Source organism: Fusarium solani (genome assembly GCF_023522795.1).
Source record: "Fusarium solani strain SB1 chromosome Unknown bctg00000007, whole genome shotgun sequence".
NCBI classification, from domain to species: domain Eukaryota; kingdom Fungi; phylum Ascomycota; class Sordariomycetes; order Hypocreales; family Nectriaceae; genus Fusarium; species Fusarium solani.
In genome coordinates this window covers 781,693-799,129 of record NW_027072150.1, presented here as the reverse complement: position 1 = coordinate 799,129, position 17,437 = coordinate 781,693, and the positions used below count along the sequence as shown (strand labels likewise).

Below are 17,437 nucleotides of genomic sequence, written 5' to 3'. Positions count from 1 at the left end.
CAGGGTAGCGGTCTTGTGCTGAATCTTCTTGTTTTGTCAGACGCCGGGCTACTTGCGACCTAACCAAGAACGGAAATAAAAATAAACACAAGAAGCATAACCTTAATCCCATGCTTAGTATTTACCCTTAAACTTAAACGAACTACCTCTAATGTCTCGAGAAGCGCAATGAGTGTAGTTTACCCAGCACCATGCACTTCACGTCAAAGAATAGGGTAGGGTGTGATATTGTGACAGCAGTGCATCAGCTAAGGCCCCAACTCAGGTCAGACTGCCCATGGACCAACAGTTCCTCCAACCACGTCAGGCAGAGTGTGATTCCAAGCTTGACGTCTCCCACTTGCCGACCTGGTTGCCGTTGATTGCACTTGATTGGCGGCCATTCTCAAGTAAATACGACATGGAATTTTCCGCGCGCTTCCAATTACTACATGGAGATAAGCTTACAGAACGTTGACGGTGACAGTCAAGTTGGCCGACGACGATCTTAACGTCGAGTCAGGATACTATTATCCCTCGTGGGTCCCTTCCGATTCCCCGTCAGGGCCGTCAGTATGCTCATTTGTCTCCTACAGTGGGGAGTTTGGACAATGGGTCCACCTCCTGCTGATGCCTTGGGCTATCATGATGTGTGAGATGCTTCCAGAAGCTTCAATCTGATAAAGAAATATGTTGACGGGGCTGTCTTGGCTTGATCGCAAGCGAAGGCTTAAGCTTGAACTATTATCCTGCTTGGCAGCGGGTTCAGAGCTTGGCTTTCAGATCCCGCAGATGAGGCGATGGAGAGATTCTCGGAAATAATCACTGACAAGCCCACTAACGCGATCCACGACTGTCACCGTCGACCCTTGATAGGGGCACGTTTCAGCGCGGGAAAATTCGTCGTGACTGTCGTGTTAGCCGCTCTCACTTGGCAGGGGTCAACTTGGCGTGATAGGTGGCATTTCCGATGAGCTGAAACAAGCTTCACGGCATGTATCAATTAGGAATTTTGCCGTTTCAAACAGTGGGGACGTTTCAGGCACGGTTGTTCCATAGCTAGGTAGGCGAAGCGAGTGTGTTTACGCGAGGAGGCTCTTGATGTAATCTCTCAAGGCCAAGTTATGTCCGCGAATGACGGCCGAGGAGTGACCTGATTTACAGACCGAGATCTGATGTATAAAGGTGCGATGACATCTCGTCCATCTCGTTCTTTTTGCTCCTCGTCTTCACCAGTACTTTCATTGTTCATTCCACCTTCTTCTCTCTTTTTTTTTTTGACAAGCTGTGCTTGATCATTCTTTCGTTTTTCACTCTTACAGCACAAAGTTTCAGACCGGTCTGATACCAATCCTTCTCTCTTTTCTACATCAACAAAAAACAACACTCTTTCCACCATCAACATGCAGTACCGAATGATCATGGCGGCCACTCTGGCCCTTGGCAACTTTGCCAACGCCATGCCTGCCCCTCCCCAGATCACCAAGGCCCCCAAGGCCGATCTCTCCAAGCGCCAGCAGCCCCAGGCTGACGGCACCAGCGTCCTCGATGCCCCCATGACTATCGCCGCCGGCGAGACCTTCGATGGTAAAAATGTCATGTTCGACCGTGGTGTTTCCTGCACTGGTCAGGAGGAGGGCGGTGACTCGGACGCCGTCTTCATCCTCGAGGCCGGCGCTTCGCTGTCCAACGTCATCATCGGCCCCAACCAGATTGAGGGTGTCCACTGCAACGGTGGCTGCACTCTCACCAACGTCTGGTGGGACGCTGTCTGCGAGGATGCCTTCAGCATTAAGAAGCAGGCTGATGGCGAGACCACCACCATCAATGGCGGTGGTGCCAAGGGCGCTGAGGACAAGGTCATCCAGCACAACGGTGGCGGTACCGTTGTCATCAACGACTTCACCGTCTCCGACTTTGGCAAGCTCTACCGCAGTTGCGGTAACTGCAAGGAGATGCCCGCCCGCCACGTCAAGGTCTCTGGTGGTACTGCCAGCGACGGCAAGGTCCTTGTCGGCATCAACCCCAACATGGGCGACACTGCCAGCATCTCTGGTGTTAGCGTGACCAACGTCAAGGAGCAGTGCGTTGCCTTCAAGGGTGTCACTGACGGCAGCGAGCCCGAGAAGGTTGGTAGCTGCGACGCTGAGGCTGGTGCTGGCTCTGGCTCTGACTCTGGCTCCGAGACCGGCTCCGGCGATGCTCCTGCTACCTCTGCCCCTTCTGACGCTACCCCTACCTCTGGCAGCGGCGACGAGGAGGCTGCCCCCGTTGAGTCTGCCCCTGTCGAGTCCGCCCCTGTCGAGTCTGCTGAGCCCGCTCAGCCCACCGAGTCCACTGGTGATGACGAGTCTAGCGACGACAACAACAACGATGAGTCTGATGACAACCAGGAGTCCGACGACAGCAACAACGAGGAGGAGTCTTCCGATGACAAGGACGAGTCTGAGGATAAGGACGAGGAGGTCGAGAACCAGGAGCAGACCGGCGACAACCAGCAGACTGGTGGCTGGAACTGGGGCTCCTGGTTCAACAACAACTAAGAGTTCTCACGCTTTGGGTTTTTGAAGCCTTGACGAAGGAGTGAAACGGATTGGTATTCACAAGCTTCTACCCGCCCAGGGTGAAGTGACAACGAAGCTTTCTTTCAGTGCTATATATACCTAGACAAAAGTACATAACCACTAAATAATAGGTGCTGGCCATACCTTGATGTTTCGTACCGCAAGTGATGTTTTATGAATGACAATAGTGCCAGGATGAGCGAGGGGGAGAGCTGTAGAGTCTGCACTGTTTCGCGCTGGTGGTGATAAGCATAGACAAAACAACAGTAGCACAGAGCCCAACTGTAGTGGTGCTCAAGCGAGACGTGAAGGGCTAGAACAAAAAAAGGATAAATGGAAACCATGGGATTACCGGAATAATGCTGAGTTAGACGCCACATGGGTGGTATCGCTCTGTTAACAACCATGGACAAAGGGAAGAATCGAGATGTACCCAAGCGAAAATAGTCTGCCTCGGCTCACGCGATAGGCTCTCGTAGGTAAAAATATGCATACCTAGTAAGGTTAAAGTAATAACGAGCGCAGATCGCTTCTGGACCAAAACAAGCCACAACGCCGTGGCTGGCTGAACGCTGAGACTTTTCTCTCTTTACAACTCACGGGACTGGTCAATTGCTGACTTGAGGCTTGAGGGCTAGACCGTCGGATGTAAGCACTTCTTAGTCACACGGCGCAGCTAACGTCTTGGCGGCTCTCGCCTGGTAAGGCCGAGACACTGTAGGGAATGCGATAGTGCTTCTTGGCCTGCGTTTGTGGTCGCTTGTCTGGGCAATCGAGGTTCAGCTCGTCCGCCACTGCAGTTCTCAGCTTTGGAGGGCGTTCAGCCACTTTGATTCAGAATGGCATTACAAAAACTCAACTTGGCCCCTTGACTCCTTTTTGGGGTTTAAAGGCAGGGCGCGCTTTCTTTTCTGGCCGTCAATCGAGTTGGCTGCGGACTGGTCGACATCCACGGACAAGTTCATCATTCGACACCGCGAACCTCTCGGCCCTCCAACGCCGGTATTTCCATCCTGTTCAACTCTATCGAGGGTTCTGAGTGTCTGAGTGATCATGTACCAACCAAACAGTCCCTACGGCGCACCGCCTGTAAACTATGGCTACCCACAACAGACACCCTTCTCCGAAAAGCCTGGCATTCCCAACGATCCGGCCCTCGCACCCGTCACCGTGTCGACTCAAGAGCAATACCCCCCGCATACGACACCACCCGACAAGAAGCTCACGCGTTCACGATGCGGCTTTGTCACTGCCGGCTTCTTCTTCCTCGCCCTGTACTCGACCGTTATGAGTGGTCTCTGGCTCGCGACGGCCATTGTGCAGCCGCGATGGGGTGACATGATCTCTGCCAAGAAGGGGCGCTTGTCACCCTCGAATGCGGCATTAGTCTCTCAACTTCTGAGCAAGACGATCGAGATTTCCTTTGCTACTGTGTTCATCGGCTACATCGGACAGGTCCTCAGCCGACGTGCCATGGCTTCGAATACAAAGGGGATCACGCTTGCGGACATGACCATGAAGAAATGGGTAGTCCAGCCTGGCTCTGTCTTCACTCACCTCGGTGCCGTCTCGCTGGTTGGTTTTACCTTTCTTGGTGTCATGTCGTTTGCCGTCTTGATCGCCACCTTTCTTTACACAACGGCCTCGGAAGCCCTTGTTGCCCCAAAGCTCAAGTACAGCCCCTGGAAAGATGCGAATCTGCAGGCTACCGTGCACACATGGTACGGTAACCCCGTATATGCAGCCAGGCAGTGCCAGCCTCTTCTCAAGCAGAACCCAGGCTCAGATACTGACCTCTGGGACATGGAGTCGTACTATGAGTTTTTCAACTGTCTGATCCTTCAGTTCAGCTCCCAGTCATCTCATGATCTGTACTCTTATCTCATTGATTGGAACAACACGGATGCTACCGGCATTGAGCTTGCTAACCGTCCTGCTGGAAGCACCATGGTCGACAACAACGTCACCATGCAAGCCTCCTGGGTTGACGCCAAGTACAAGGATGTCCCAGAGCTTTATAAGAAATGGGGGAGAATCATTGACAACGCCACCATTGCTCTCCCCCACCCTCGAGTCTGGGAAGCGTTTCGGTCGCCGTCGAATGGTATCCTCCAGCCCGAGGATCTCGGGGGACTCGGCGGCATCAACATTAAAGCCCGCGTTTCATCACCTGCACTCAATGTGCTCTGCGTCAACATGGACGGCAATGAACTCCAGCCAATAATCTCCGAAACTTGGTCAGATGGCGAGGACAAGAACACTACAGAACAGAGGCAGGAGAAGCCAGTCAGGCCCGGCAGCACTGTAGTTGATGACATCTTTGGATGGACTGATCTAGGCGGGCGAGGCCGTCCGCTATTTACAAAGGCAAGTGAACCTGTAACTCCTACGTGAACCCACCCATACTGACAATTTGCATCACAGTACCCCGAAGACTATGGCATGCTGTTCCCGAAATGGTTGGATCAGATGGTGCTACTCAGTACATTCTGACAAAAGCCCCTAACTTTGGAAACTACACCCTCTGTCAGTTACGGACTTGGCTGTCTGCCGACTGTTCCACTCACCTTTCTATTGGAGGCACACCGCAACCAGCACTGGAGGCGCATTGTGCAGACACAACCGAAAAGGCGGCACTGGTTGATGAGAGTATTGGCTTTTCTGTAAGTATTATCATTGATTCATCTCAGACCAGTGTCAATGTGTCGAATGCTAACATCATGTTCAGGTCATGGGCCCTATTCTAGCTGAAGCTCTCAAGCTGTTCAACGTCGACACCCTGGGCTTATCCAGCAACCCAAGCCTTGTGACACGGCTTGCTCTCAAAACACCAGAGCTCCCAGCCGACTTTCCTTCAATGGCCGAAGCTTTCTGCGTGTTTACTCTTGCATCATTGAGCAGCTCGGCTTTGGGAACAACCTTTCAACACAAGTGGGACTATGGCGCCTTCGATCCTCGGGCGAACAAGGACTTGTTCCACGACTACGGCAGGGTGGAGGTATTTCATGCGTCCATCTCGAGTCAACAGTACACATCTGGTCACATTGATGACTGGCAAAAGGCCTTCTATGCCGTTCTAGCCTTTGTCTTTGTCACCAACCTCATGTGTCTTCTCTACTTTGTCTTTCATTTCGGGTTGGTCGCCGACTTTACTGAGCCAGAGAATCACTTCGCGCTTGCCATCAATAGCCCTCCGACTGAGAGGATGGTGGGAAGTGCCGTTGATGGTCCGCACAGAAGTCATATGGCTGTGCGTTGGAGGATCTCGGCTGTTGCAAACTCTAGTGGCTACTGCTTTGAGCCTGTGTCAAGGGAGTCCGCTGGGAATACACAGACAACGTCTGGTGTTTACCAGCAAGTATCGCCGCACGAATGAGAGTATGGGCTGTAATTATTTATATATCGCTTAATTATGATCATCGCTCCATCACATCTTCTGGGTTTGATCAGGAGTCGGTGAGTTGGTTGCTGAACTCGCCGAGATATTGCATGATGCACTGCAAGGGTCATTGAGCATTGACTCTGCTATGGAGCACACAGAAACCTATGTAGTTGGTCAGCTCAGTTTTTCAGGCAGACCAACACCAACACCAGACATGAAGTGGCATGTTTCGCTGCTGTTGGTTGTTGGTTGCCATGCTCTTCTTGGTGTTGGCTATTAAGCTGAAACACGTTGTTGCGGGGCCCTGCTTCAGCCAGTGCCCATATAACAAGTTGCCAGCGTACCGGTTGAGTTCACCTCTCTATCTCTCCATCCTCATTCTTCTCTTTTGCACTCCCATCATCCTCTGAAACGCAACATTCCTTCACCATGACTGGACGTGAAAAAGCCGGCACCCCCGCTTCTCCTCGCCTCCCTCCACGGGATCCCACCCTCAAGACCCGACCAGTGCCCCCAGAGCGCCATTTTGGTGTTCGACCTATTGGCCCCTGGAGCTGCCTCTGATATCCGGAGGACAGCCGAACCGTTTGACAAATTGAAGCAGAGAGCTGGTCCTTTCTCTAGCTACGACCGATGCGGCAATTCCATGTATCTGCTTGACAGTCTTGACGATGGGACTAACAGGCTGGATCCTGACGGCCTTCTTGTCCGGGACTCAACCTGGGGCTATTTTGTTTTTGTCACTTCATACTCGGAGGCAGCCATGGAGAATCTTGAACCAGCTGCAGAGAAAGTTGTCGAAGTGGTGCGCCGCAGCTTGACCAAGTCTCATCCGCGGAGTGAGTCCAATCCGGCGCTCGGCGCCGAGGCCATCAAACGGTTCAAGTTGGACCTGATCCAAGACTTTGAGGCTTTTAAGGATGCCTTTGACGATTGTATCTGCGAGGAGTTTAACGCTATGCTTAAGGGCTACGGCCTTTGGCTTGCAGGCTGCGGAAGCTCTGGCTTGCTGAGGCTTGCTTGTTGCTTTGTGTGTCTCGTCTTTGATGAAGCCACAATCTTTGAGCTGGCTGAGCTTTCTCTCCCAGAAGACGCAAAGGATGACTACGAAGCTTTTGAGCAGGTGAGGATCAAGATCATCGACCGCGCCTGGAAGCGCCCTAGAAGCGGACGAGGCAGCTACCCAGGGGTCGACGAATGCCCCCTCTATGGCCTTGAGGGTGCTTATTACTTGACTGGAGATGGGGACTCGGGAAGTATGATGGATATGTATCCTATGAGGAATTATTTCTACTAGGGAATTGTTGCTTAGTTGGCACACAGATTCTTGGCTGTTGTTGACCCGGAGGCCACTGTGTTAGCATTGGGATATGATGCTATGACATGTTGATGTTGTGGTTTTTGATATAGTTGTAGCCTGGCCCTGGATGGGATAACTGAGCCAGAAGACCGCCGCCGCTCGGAATCGAGTTCAGGAAAGGACAAGTGGATTGAGGCAAGTTAGCGATGTTGGGTTGGAGGAGGATATCGCAAGATGAGATGCAACACATAAGCAAGAGGTCGGGCTGAATGGTAAACTCTTCCATTTTGAAAGGGAGACTTGTCGCTGACTCAAGGTTGCTCGTTGCTTTCTTTTGAAACTTCCCTCCCCTCTGATCGGGCTGGCAATGCTGGGACTAACGTTGGTAATCAACTCACACTGATCAACAAGGACCTCGGATGGTTTTGAGAGATTTGCAGAGCCGATAAGCAAACGGAATATTTGTGATAGCGACCAAATACATCGTGAGGTCTGTTTTACTAAGCGCAATGACAATGTGAGCCTGGTCTTCACCTGGGGCATGGTTGAATCCTGAATTTGCCACCCAGCTGAGTTCGCAATGTTCCCCGGGACACGGAATGGGGGCGGAGTAGTAAAATAATCAAGATCGTATGAGGGGCAGAGATGTAACAAGATGGGCGGATAGGAATTTGACAATCAACGCTGTTTGTGGAGGCAGGTGAGCAACTTGGATGGCCTGGTGAGTCCTTGGCAGGGGAGGGTATGGCCAATGTTGAATGTACCATACCGCAGTGAGCATGGCGCATTTTAGCGCCAACGTGAGGCAATTGTGCCTCGGAGGATAAGGATGGAACTGGGGATGGGACTGGGGGCCTGGAGTAGCGCACCGGAGCAAGGGAGACTTGGAGCCGGCGACCTGACGTAGTATTTTTTTTTTAATTTTCGAGCTTATTGGCAATGTTCAACTCGGTTTATCAAGGCAGCTAGTCAGTCACATATGCAGCACATGCTTAGGCGTGTGAGGAGCAGTCTCCAACCCTACCATTGTGGTTGGCTTGGAGAAGGGCTTGACCCTCGGTTGGCTTGTACCTACTGGTTTGACTCCAAACCATGCAGCCAATGAATGTGACCCTAATCTTGCCATGAGATTTCTCTAGCCCGGACGTTGCCGCTGACGCGCCATCTGTCGATAGATCGCAGTCGAGATCCAAGAACCGCCGAACATGGGACTTGATCCTTGCATTATTCACAGACCACGGGAGATGGAAGACTGCTTAAAGTTGCGATAGCGTCATGCGGAGGCCCCGTTCTTATTGCCCCTCTCAGTTCGTCCCGTTCATGACTCGCCTTGGCCGCCTATCAGACAAGCCCCAATCCAACCTTGAGGGGTTGGATGTCACCCCATTCGCCCACACCGTTCACAGCCTCTGCGATGCGGGGAAATGGCTGGTGGTATAAGGCGCACGTTTATTGGGTCGGTGTTCTACGGCGAGGTGTCGGGGCACAAGCCGAGCCCGTCTTTAGAACACCTCCAGAACATACCGCTTTCACCCTTGGCCATATCATGACTAGGGTCCCTGGCAGCGTGTCTCACGCTGACGCTTTGATTAGACAGACCGGGGGTCATTGTCCGACGTGCGGGCACTCTGAGAGAATAAGCTCAGTTGTAAGGTGGAGGCTTGTTTCACTGCAGGTTGGAGTAGAGCATCAGCGTGGTGTCCCGCAGTTGAGCATCTAGACCTTCTGCTTCTGGCTAGATGTTCCCTCCATTCCGGGGCTCGGGCAGTTTCCATCTACCACAGACCTCACGACCCCAACATTCCCCAGAATCCCCGGATTCTAGATGACCCCGGGATCCGACAGTTTCAGATGAGATTCTTTTCAAGATGGAGTATAAAAGGATCCCAGTATCCTAGATGACCTTTGAACTTTGGCTCACCATCTCTCGCACACTTCTTCTTTGAAGCCTTACAATTTATCACATCCATAAGCTACTATCGCAAGGGATCTTGTGAGAATCCCCTCACGATGACTAAAGGAACCGACCCCAGCATCGAGCTTGGAGCAGACGAAAAGCCCACAGGCGTTCACCATGAGCGCATCCAGTTGCTTGCCAATTTGCCTGACCCTGACGCTGGTAAAAGTGACGAGGAACGCGCTGAGATTGTACGACTCGCTCTCCCTCCAAGATTTATTCCTTGTGTGAGCTAACTCTGGTTTGTAGGACCGAAAGCTCATGTGGAAAGTCGACCTGTGGCTCATCCCCTGGCTGTCTCTCCTCTACCTCCTCTCGTTCCTCGATCGAACCAATATCGGCAACGCTCGTCTCGCTGGCATGGAATCTGATCTTAACATGTCAGGAACCGACTACAATCTGTCTTTGACCATCTTCTTCATCAGCTATGCTGTCTTCGAGCCCCTTACGAACGCGCTTCTGAAGCGACTTACACCTCGAATCTTCTTTACCATCATTATTGTCGTCTGGGGCGTCATCATGACGCTCATGGGTCTTGTTACCAACTTCAAGGGCCTTCTCGCTGCACGTTGGTTTCTCGGCGTTGCAGAGGCCGGTCTATTTCCAGGTAATGAGCACCGAGTCCGACACTCAAGGTGATAGTTGACTGACCGTTGCCCACCAGGTGTTAACTACTACCTCTCTTGCTGGTACAAGGGATCAGAAATCGGCGCCAGATCTGCCGTGTTCTTTTCCGCAGCTGCCCTTGCAGGTTCTTTCGGCGGTCTTCTCGCTGCTGCTATCGCCAAGATGGATGGCATCGGCGGCAAGCCAGGCTGGGCATGGATTTTCATCATTGAAGGTCTCGCCACGACTTTCGTCGGTTTCTTCTGCTGGTGGATGGTCTTTGATTGGCCCGAGAACGCTCGCTTTCTCTCCCCAGACGACCAAGTTCGGGTCCAGCGACGCATCATCGCTGATAGGCAAGGCAAGACGGCCGAAGATTTCGATAAGCGACACATCTACGAAGCTCTCAAGGACTGGAAGACATATGGATACATGGCCATCTATATGGGCTGTCTTGTTCCTCTCTACGCCTTCTCTCTCTTCCTCCCTACGATCCTCCGGGGCATGGGATACACAGGAACTCGAGCCCAGCTCCTGAGTGTTCCACCATACGCGGCTGCTGCGACGATGACCATTTCCATCGGCCTCCTTGCTGACAAGACCCGCTGGCGTGGATACCTCAATATGGTCACAGTTGTTGTAGGCATCGGCGGCTTCCTCATGCTCATCGCCACCTCGAATCCAAAGATCCAATATGCTGGAACTTTCCTCGGAGCCATCGGCATCTATCCCACCATCCCCAACACCCTATCTTGGCTCATCAACAACACCGAAGGATCGCTGAAGCGTGCCGTCGTCCTTGGCATGGTGGTGGGATGGGGCAACCTGAACGGCGTGGTGTCCTCCAACATCTACTTGGTTAAGGAAGCTCCTCGATTCTGGTCCGGCCACGGTGTTGTCCTTGGATACCAGGCAGTATTCCTCCTCGGCGGGTCTGTTTTTATGCACTTTGCTCTGGCAAGGCAGAACAAGATTCGAAGAGAGGGTAGAATGAACGAGAAATGGGATGCCATGACCGAGGAGCAGAGATGGGTTGCCGGTGACAAGCGCCCCGATTTTATTTACACAATTTAGTCGGAGGCAAATGGGCTTTCTGGAGACATTGACGATAATTCTTTTGTCTTGGTGCATCTGTTCAAGTCTGAAAAACCCGGTTGTGTGGCACAAGTGGCACGGTTATCTTGGTGGATTATCCTCGCGCAAGGTTTGCGAGGTTTGAATGTATTCTAGGATTTTCCATCTTGACTTCTCGTGGAATGGCCATAACTATCACATCGAAACAAAAATAAGGGATAGCAGCTTTGAGATCATGTCGTGGACCCCCATCATTCCATAAAAGCAGTGATTAACGTCTTGATTGTTGTGCCTGCCCCAATTCCGACCACGAGCTCTGCCAAGGCGCCAGAAGCATGGATGACCTGTGCCGGGTACCCCGGACATCACGAACCCCAAGCCTTCCAACACCCCCGTCGCTGTTAGTCACCTCTCTTCTTCTGGCGTCAGCAGCTGGATCATCCACTGCATGCTCGGATTATTATGGCCTGCGAAATATTGGATAGCAGTTGTCTGGAAATTAACAGTCCTGGATACTGCTAGGGCTCTGCTTCCATTTACTAGAAACCGGTCATCATTGGTCTGATAACACACTGACAGTACTCACCCATGCAGGGGCTGTCCTCTGCTCAGCCTCAATGTGACCCTTGTGCGGGGTGCTCAGTTTCCTGTAAATAGCTCGTTGGCCCTGTGCTCGCACTATGGAAAAGCCAGACTCTTTTAGCCCTTTTTATGTCTGCTTCAATTGAATACATAGGTCTATCATAGCCGCCGGCCACAAGCTCGCTTGAACAGCAGCTCGCAAACTGGAATTTCGTATCCCTCCACTCCTTTCAAACTGCATCTAGTCAGCGCAAGCCATTACTAGACATCAAACTGATCAAGAATCTCCAACCGGCAAACATATGCTATGGATCCGCAACTCAAGACATATGATACAGTTGAGGCCGTGGAAGCCCTGGGGCGTACGACCGAGTAAGCGCGAACATCTCAGGCTCCCCTTCGCGTGCTGACGAGAAGATTTGTAGTCCGGAGCTGGCGGAGGCAAGACATGAAAGTCCCAGACTCCCTTGTCCCACACTAACGGAAACAGCTGATTGCCAATGGCACTGCCCGCCCGATCGCGACCATGTCACTGGAAAGCCTTGCCCAGATGTCGCGCCTTTATCCCACTCAATCACCGCCTCCCTCTCGGACCGAGTATACAAAGAACTTGGCAATGCACGATGGTCATGTCCATGAAGTTGGAGTGTACAAACCACAAAGCTTGGCCACGGGGCCTCTTGTCGTTCTAATCCATGGAGGAGGCTTTTGCCTTGGACATTACTCTCACATTAGCTTCTATTCTAGGGCGCTTGCTGCCCTGTACGGTGTGACCGTGGTCAATATCGCGTATCGTTTGGCCCCGGAGTTTCCCTTCCCTACCGCGCCACAAGATGTTTGGGATTCCCTTGTAGCCTTGACGAGCTCAAACATGGCCGATGAGCTGGGCCTGGACTTATCCAGAGGATTCTTCATTGGTGGGACCTCTGCTGGCGCAAACCTCGCCGCGGTCGCGGTTCAGCAGTGGGTTACCCAAAAACTGTCGCCACCAATCCTCGGAGTTTGGCTCAATATTCCAATGATCTTTGACGCTGCCATTGTTCCCGAAGAGCACAAGGTTCTCTGGTTTTCCAGGAAACAAAACGCCGACGCCATGGTCATCAACGCCAAGTCTCGGGAATATGTCTACAGGGTCTATAGGCCTGACATCCGATCGCCCGACTTTTCGCCTTTCAACTCCCCTAGTCCTCATACGGGCCTTCCCCCAGTTTATATCCAGGTCTGCGGCCAGGACCCCCTACGAGACGATGGCTTGGTCTACGAAAGAGTACTAAGGGAACATGGTGTGAAAACTCGACTAGACGCGTATCCCGGGGTGCCCCATGGCGCAGCCAACCTTTTTCCAACCTTGACCAGCTCTGAAAAACATCAAGTGGACGTTCTTAAGGGTTTTGGCTGGTTGTTTGGCAAGGAGGTGCGAGATGAAGAATGTCAAGCCGCAATGAAGGCGGGTTTTGGAGATTGAGAGTGGTCTACAGATGATGACAACGGGTGTGTAACCGGGCGCTTCAAACTGGACAAATCTACATAGGGACTTAACTGTGTATCATTGAACTGAGCCTGAGTGTTACTATCGCTTCTCCCAAGCGTATTGCCGACATGCTGTACCCATAGTAAACAAGGATAGTTGCGGGTTTGTCTGCAGCCCTCTTTGGAGTGGCATCAGCCGCTTGCCGATACTCTTTGACTAGGATGCACTTTGTGGCATGCTGGAGTCGCGCAAGACATCAAAGACTCTCAAAGAGCCAATGAATTACTAAACTTCCGCTTAGTTGCATTTTCAAGGGCCTTGCTTCGGAAACCGACATCTGTGATACCTCATAGGCCTACGTTTACCGCACAGAAGTCTTTGTAACGGTAATATGACCCGTTAAGTATTGCCTGTTCCCTTCCACCACGCGTAATCTTTTGAACCTCCATCCCTTCATAGCCACCATGGCACAGAAAAAGAAGGGTTGGAGAGGGAGAAAGAAGACGATTCGGAAAGAGGGGCAAGACATCCCAGCCAAGGAGACAGAGACTCCGAAAGAAAAACGAGATATCACAAGCAAGTCAAGCTCCATCACCAACATCTTCCAGTGATTGGTTGTGTCTGACACCACACAGTCTTGGCGACCGCGACTGATTTTCGAATCGTGGATTACAAGAGCCATGGCAAGAGCCCAGCTAAGAAGGGAGAGAAGAAGGAAAGAGACGAATTCGGTGACGAGATCGAGTTTGCCATGGACTTCAAAGTCAAATGGACGAATGGTCCTTCATGGGAAGATGAACTGTCCGAAGGCTGGTTCCGTGAGAAAGACTTGCAGGGGCTGAATCAAACGCTGGTCCTGCAGTACTGGGAGGACAAAGGAGGTCGGAACGCCTGCTGTAACTTTGATACCAGGATGACACACTTCTTAGCGATCCATGATGAGAGGATGGATGCAAATCACACCGCAAGTCGTACTAGGTGCAGTTGGTTGGGTACCGCAACGACCCTAACTACTGGGTAGAAGCTGGACGGGTTTACCCACTTTACCCGGAACTTGTCAAGACATGGCGCGCTCGACGGCGAGGCTCAGGTGCATAAAATACCATAGCTGCCTTACCCTAAATATCAACGTCAACCATTATTGGGCTTGGATGAACTCGGCCAGGTTGGCTGGTATCCTTACGTGGCCCTGATGAGGGGTATGCCGGGTATAGGGTGAGCCATGAGCAATGGACAGAAAAAGCAAAGAGAAGAAAAAGCGCTGAGCATGTAATCGTTCCGTAGCGAGTTGACATATGAGTCTTTGGAAAGAATTATAGATATGAAAATAACTACAGAAATGTTTGGCGCCGAGAAATGACAAAAAGCAACTCGTTGCTCAAGTGACTTGCCAGGCTAAATAGCAATGACCTATTGACAAGACAGATAATACGCTTCGACCACAGGTTCACTTAACGTAAAAGGCATGCCAAATGCAATTTGAATATTCATTCTGAGCAGTATATAGCAATCAAACAAAAGTCAGAGCACCAAAAGAATCATGACTGTGCTGTTGAAACACAATCCAGAAGTCAAGTAAAAGTCGCACAGAAACACACTCTCTCTGGGCGTGCTAGCCCAGCTGTGGATCCTCTCACAGCTGAAAGGACCGTAACGGCATTCGACGCTGAGCTTGGAAGGATAGGTTCCCAGGCAGGCATCTAGTGCCAGCAGTTGCCGAGGACATCATTCGGGTTTCCACCAAAGTTGACATCCCAAGCCTGCTTGCAGGTGTTCTCCCAGGGCTGTCCATCGATGCCACGGCCGGTGCCCTTGTCAATGCACTGAAAGATAGTTTGTTAGTGTCCGTAATACAATCTACCATCTTTCTCATCAAAACACTTACAGAGTAGCCATCTGGTTCTGGTTAGCCTCAAGGTCTCGTATATAGCAAGGGTATTGTCACTTACCAAAGTGGGTATGGATCTGGGTCGCGCCCCAGAGGGCGCAGGTAGCCTGGCTCAGGGCAACATTGTACTGTCCGCGAACGTTGCAGCCGCAGTTGTGGTGCTTGGCAGCCATGGCGCTTTGCCAAGTCAACTTAGGAAACATCGGGGCAATGAGACGAGACTTACCTGCCGCCAAGAGCAAGAAGAACGAGAGCAGTGACCTTCATGTTGTCTGATGGTGGGGAGCAAAGATGTTGCTGGTTTGGAGAGTGAGAAGAGATGATTGTGTAAGATTGATGAACTGTTGAGTGCTTGTGGAAGAAGAATATGAACAGAGACGAGAAGGCTGGTCTTTATACTTGCTGGACTGTGTTGAGAAGATTATTTACGCGAAGCCCTCTTCAAGCAGATTCTGAGACCGGGAGAATTTGTCATTCGAGTTGTCTTGATCAGAGTTGATGCCTCAAAGTCCTACGCCGACGACAAGTCCGATCCTTGTTCAAGGTGAAACTCAAACCGACCCCAGGGTCTATCATGACGATGCCAAGAAAGGAATTTATCCTATGCTATCCGTGAAAGGTATGTTTCCGGGAATAGTCGAAACGAAAAAGCCAATTAAAATTAATGAGCTGTTTCGCAGAGGTCATATCTACCTATCATAGAGTAGAGAAGAGAAACGTGCCACGGTCGTAAGATTTCTCCCTCACTTCCGTCCGGCAGATCTCAGTGGAAAATGAGGCTAAAGTGACAGGGAGAACTGCCGACTACCCGAAACTAAGCTTTGGCAGAAGCATTAGAGTTTGTATACGAGGCATCCGGGCGTAGCAAAACATTGGACAAGCGTACGATACCCTTGCCCACGTGGGGTGTGGGGGGCCCAGGAAGCTGGAAATGAACAAACGGTTTCCAAAAGCAGTAAAAGAAGTGATCAGGTTATCCCTGTTCGTAATATAGGGCTCAAGGGGACGGGTAGACTAGCCCGGGTTTGTTACAAATGTCATCCGGTAGCCAGGGGACCGCATGACGTGTCTAGCCTAGGTAGTTAAAGTTCATAGCAGACTTAACCAGTGAGATCAGCGAGTTGCGTGAATTAAGGTGTCATCGAAAGAATCATTATGTGAACGAAGATTCGGTCCAGGCCCGGATAACACGGCAAAGACGCCCAGCTAGCTCCACGGGAGCATCTTTTTGTCAGTCGATATATTCCTCCAATTAAAGTCAAAACTTAGAGTCAACAACAGCTCAACGCCAATACGGTTGTCTTAGTGAGCAACGTGCGATGAAATCCCTCACAATCTGCCTCAAAAACACCAAAAGCATTATTTCGTATTTTAGCTTTGCAGGCATGGAACGAACAAGGGGATGACATTCTGATGGACGGGCGCGAGGAAATCATCTCAGCATCATACGAACCGGGCGACGAGAGTTTTCACAAACACCAAGAAAGGGAAGAAATTGTCGAGTAGTATACACAATGTCATGCCGAGCATCCGAGTCGAGGGCGTTGGTGAGACAGAATCACAAAGCATCCCCCCAAATGTCCAAGGGTCCGTAGGTGATCGGACAAATGTGACGGGCATTCGGGATATACTCAGGGCCGAGGATCCGCAGACCCGGGTGAAGAGCTGTGTATCTACAACCTCTTATAAAGACTTCTTCCTTACTAGAAAAGATCGAAAGCTATAAAGAGGGGCTCTGCACCGCATCGAAGTGGAAGCATCAAGCATCAGCCCTCAGCTACTCCCTACAACTCACTACAATCTTTCAATCTTACAACCAATCCTTCATCGAAGCAATGGCTCGTCTCCTCTTCCTCCTTTCCACTTTGGCCGGCATGGCCCTCGCCAAGAACGTCTCGTTCACTTCCGGCGACGCAACTGGCTGCATCAGCCTTTCCCACATCCAGGCCCTTGGCCAGACCTTCGACTGGCTCAACGCCAACAGCACCAGCGATGCTTCTCTTCCTGCTGTTCCTGAGCAGTTCATCAATGCTCCCTCCGAGTGCATCCCCGAGTCCCTCTACGATCTCTACTTTGAGCCCATTGTTGAAATGGCCAAGAAGGAGGACCTCCTCGCCAACCTTGACTCGGTCCTCGAGTTTGTTGGTGGCGAGCACTCAATCCACAAACGCGCCCGAAACTGCCCCCAGATCAAGGATGCCGCTTTGAAGAAGGCCAACTCTTTCAGCTGCGACAGTGCTCCCCACCCCAGCGCCTGCCGCTCTTGTGCCAACTTCTCGGGTATCAACTTTGTGGCCGCCTGCGTCGCTTGCGCTGCCAAGGCTAATCAGGAGAGCATCTTCTGCTGCGCTGCTGCTGCCACTACCTTTGCCACCTACTACTCCCAGGTCTGCCTGGAGAAGTAACTGAACATACGAACCGATTCTGGAACAAGGCTTATGTGGATGTGAGCCGGGATGGATATGTGGGGAAAGAAGTGACGCCAGGGGTTTTTTCTTTGTTGTTGAAGAGCTTGATGGTTTTGATGGTCGTTTTCGGTCCTCTTCTTAGATTATGCTTCAACTGCATAATTGCTTGCTTTCCTCTTTAAATATATGTTCCAGTCATTACTAGATGTTCTAGTTCTAGCCAGTA

General features: G+C 51.4%; 6 protein-coding genes across 6 annotated transcripts; 5 read left to right on the top strand and 1 right to left on the bottom strand.

Annotated features, from left to right (window-relative positions):
• Positions 1-1,382: 1,382 nt before the first annotated feature.
• MRS44_011085 (uncharacterized protein) lies at positions 1,383-2,522 on the top strand (the record flags this gene model as incomplete). Its single annotated transcript, XM_065619595.1, has 1 exon — positions 1,383-2,522. One exon carries the CDS (start codon positions 1,383-1,385, stop codon positions 2,520-2,522), a length of 1,140 nt encoding a protein of 379 aa, XP_065475667.1.
• A 1,074-nt stretch (positions 2,523-3,596) lies between these two features.
• Positions 3,597-7,222, top strand: MRS44_011084 (uncharacterized protein; the record flags this gene model as incomplete). Its single annotated transcript, XM_065619594.1, has 5 exons — positions 3,597-4,893; positions 4,968-5,069; positions 5,124-5,206; positions 5,272-5,793; positions 6,374-7,222. The coding sequence occupies 5 exons, from the start codon at positions 3,597-3,599 to the stop codon at positions 7,220-7,222; spliced, it is 2,853 nt and encodes a 950-aa protein (XP_065475666.1).
• Positions 7,223-9,235: 2,013 nt separating this feature from the next.
• On the top strand, positions 9,236-10,862 carry MRS44_011083 (uncharacterized protein; the record flags this gene model as incomplete). The annotated part of the gene is made up of 3 exons (XM_046281011.2): positions 9,236-9,373; positions 9,432-9,789; positions 9,847-10,862. 3 exons carry the CDS (start codon positions 9,236-9,238, stop codon positions 10,860-10,862), a joined length of 1,512 nt encoding a protein of 503 aa, XP_046135215.1.
• Positions 10,863-11,970: 1,108 nt separating this feature from the next.
• MRS44_011082 (uncharacterized protein) lies at positions 11,971-12,909 on the top strand (the record flags this gene model as incomplete). The annotated part of the gene is made up of 1 exon (XM_046275782.2): positions 11,971-12,909. The coding sequence occupies one exon, from the start codon at positions 11,971-11,973 to the stop codon at positions 12,907-12,909; it is 939 nt and encodes a 312-aa protein (XP_046135216.2).
• Positions 12,910-14,615: 1,706 nt separating this feature from the next.
• Positions 14,616-15,070, bottom strand: MRS44_011081 (uncharacterized protein; the record flags this gene model as incomplete). Its single annotated transcript, XM_046281012.1, has 4 exons — positions 14,616-14,738; positions 14,801-14,811; positions 14,865-14,980; positions 15,030-15,070. The coding sequence occupies 4 exons, from the start codon at positions 15,068-15,070 to the stop codon at positions 14,616-14,618; spliced, it is 291 nt and encodes a 96-aa protein (XP_046135218.1).
• A 1,568-nt stretch (positions 15,071-16,638) lies between these two features.
• On the top strand, positions 16,639-17,208 carry MRS44_011080 (uncharacterized protein; the record flags this gene model as incomplete). Its single annotated transcript, XM_046281013.2, has 1 exon — positions 16,639-17,208. The coding sequence occupies one exon, from the start codon at positions 16,639-16,641 to the stop codon at positions 17,206-17,208; it is 570 nt and encodes a 189-aa protein (XP_046135219.2).
• Between the last annotated feature and the right edge of the window lie 229 nt (positions 17,209-17,437).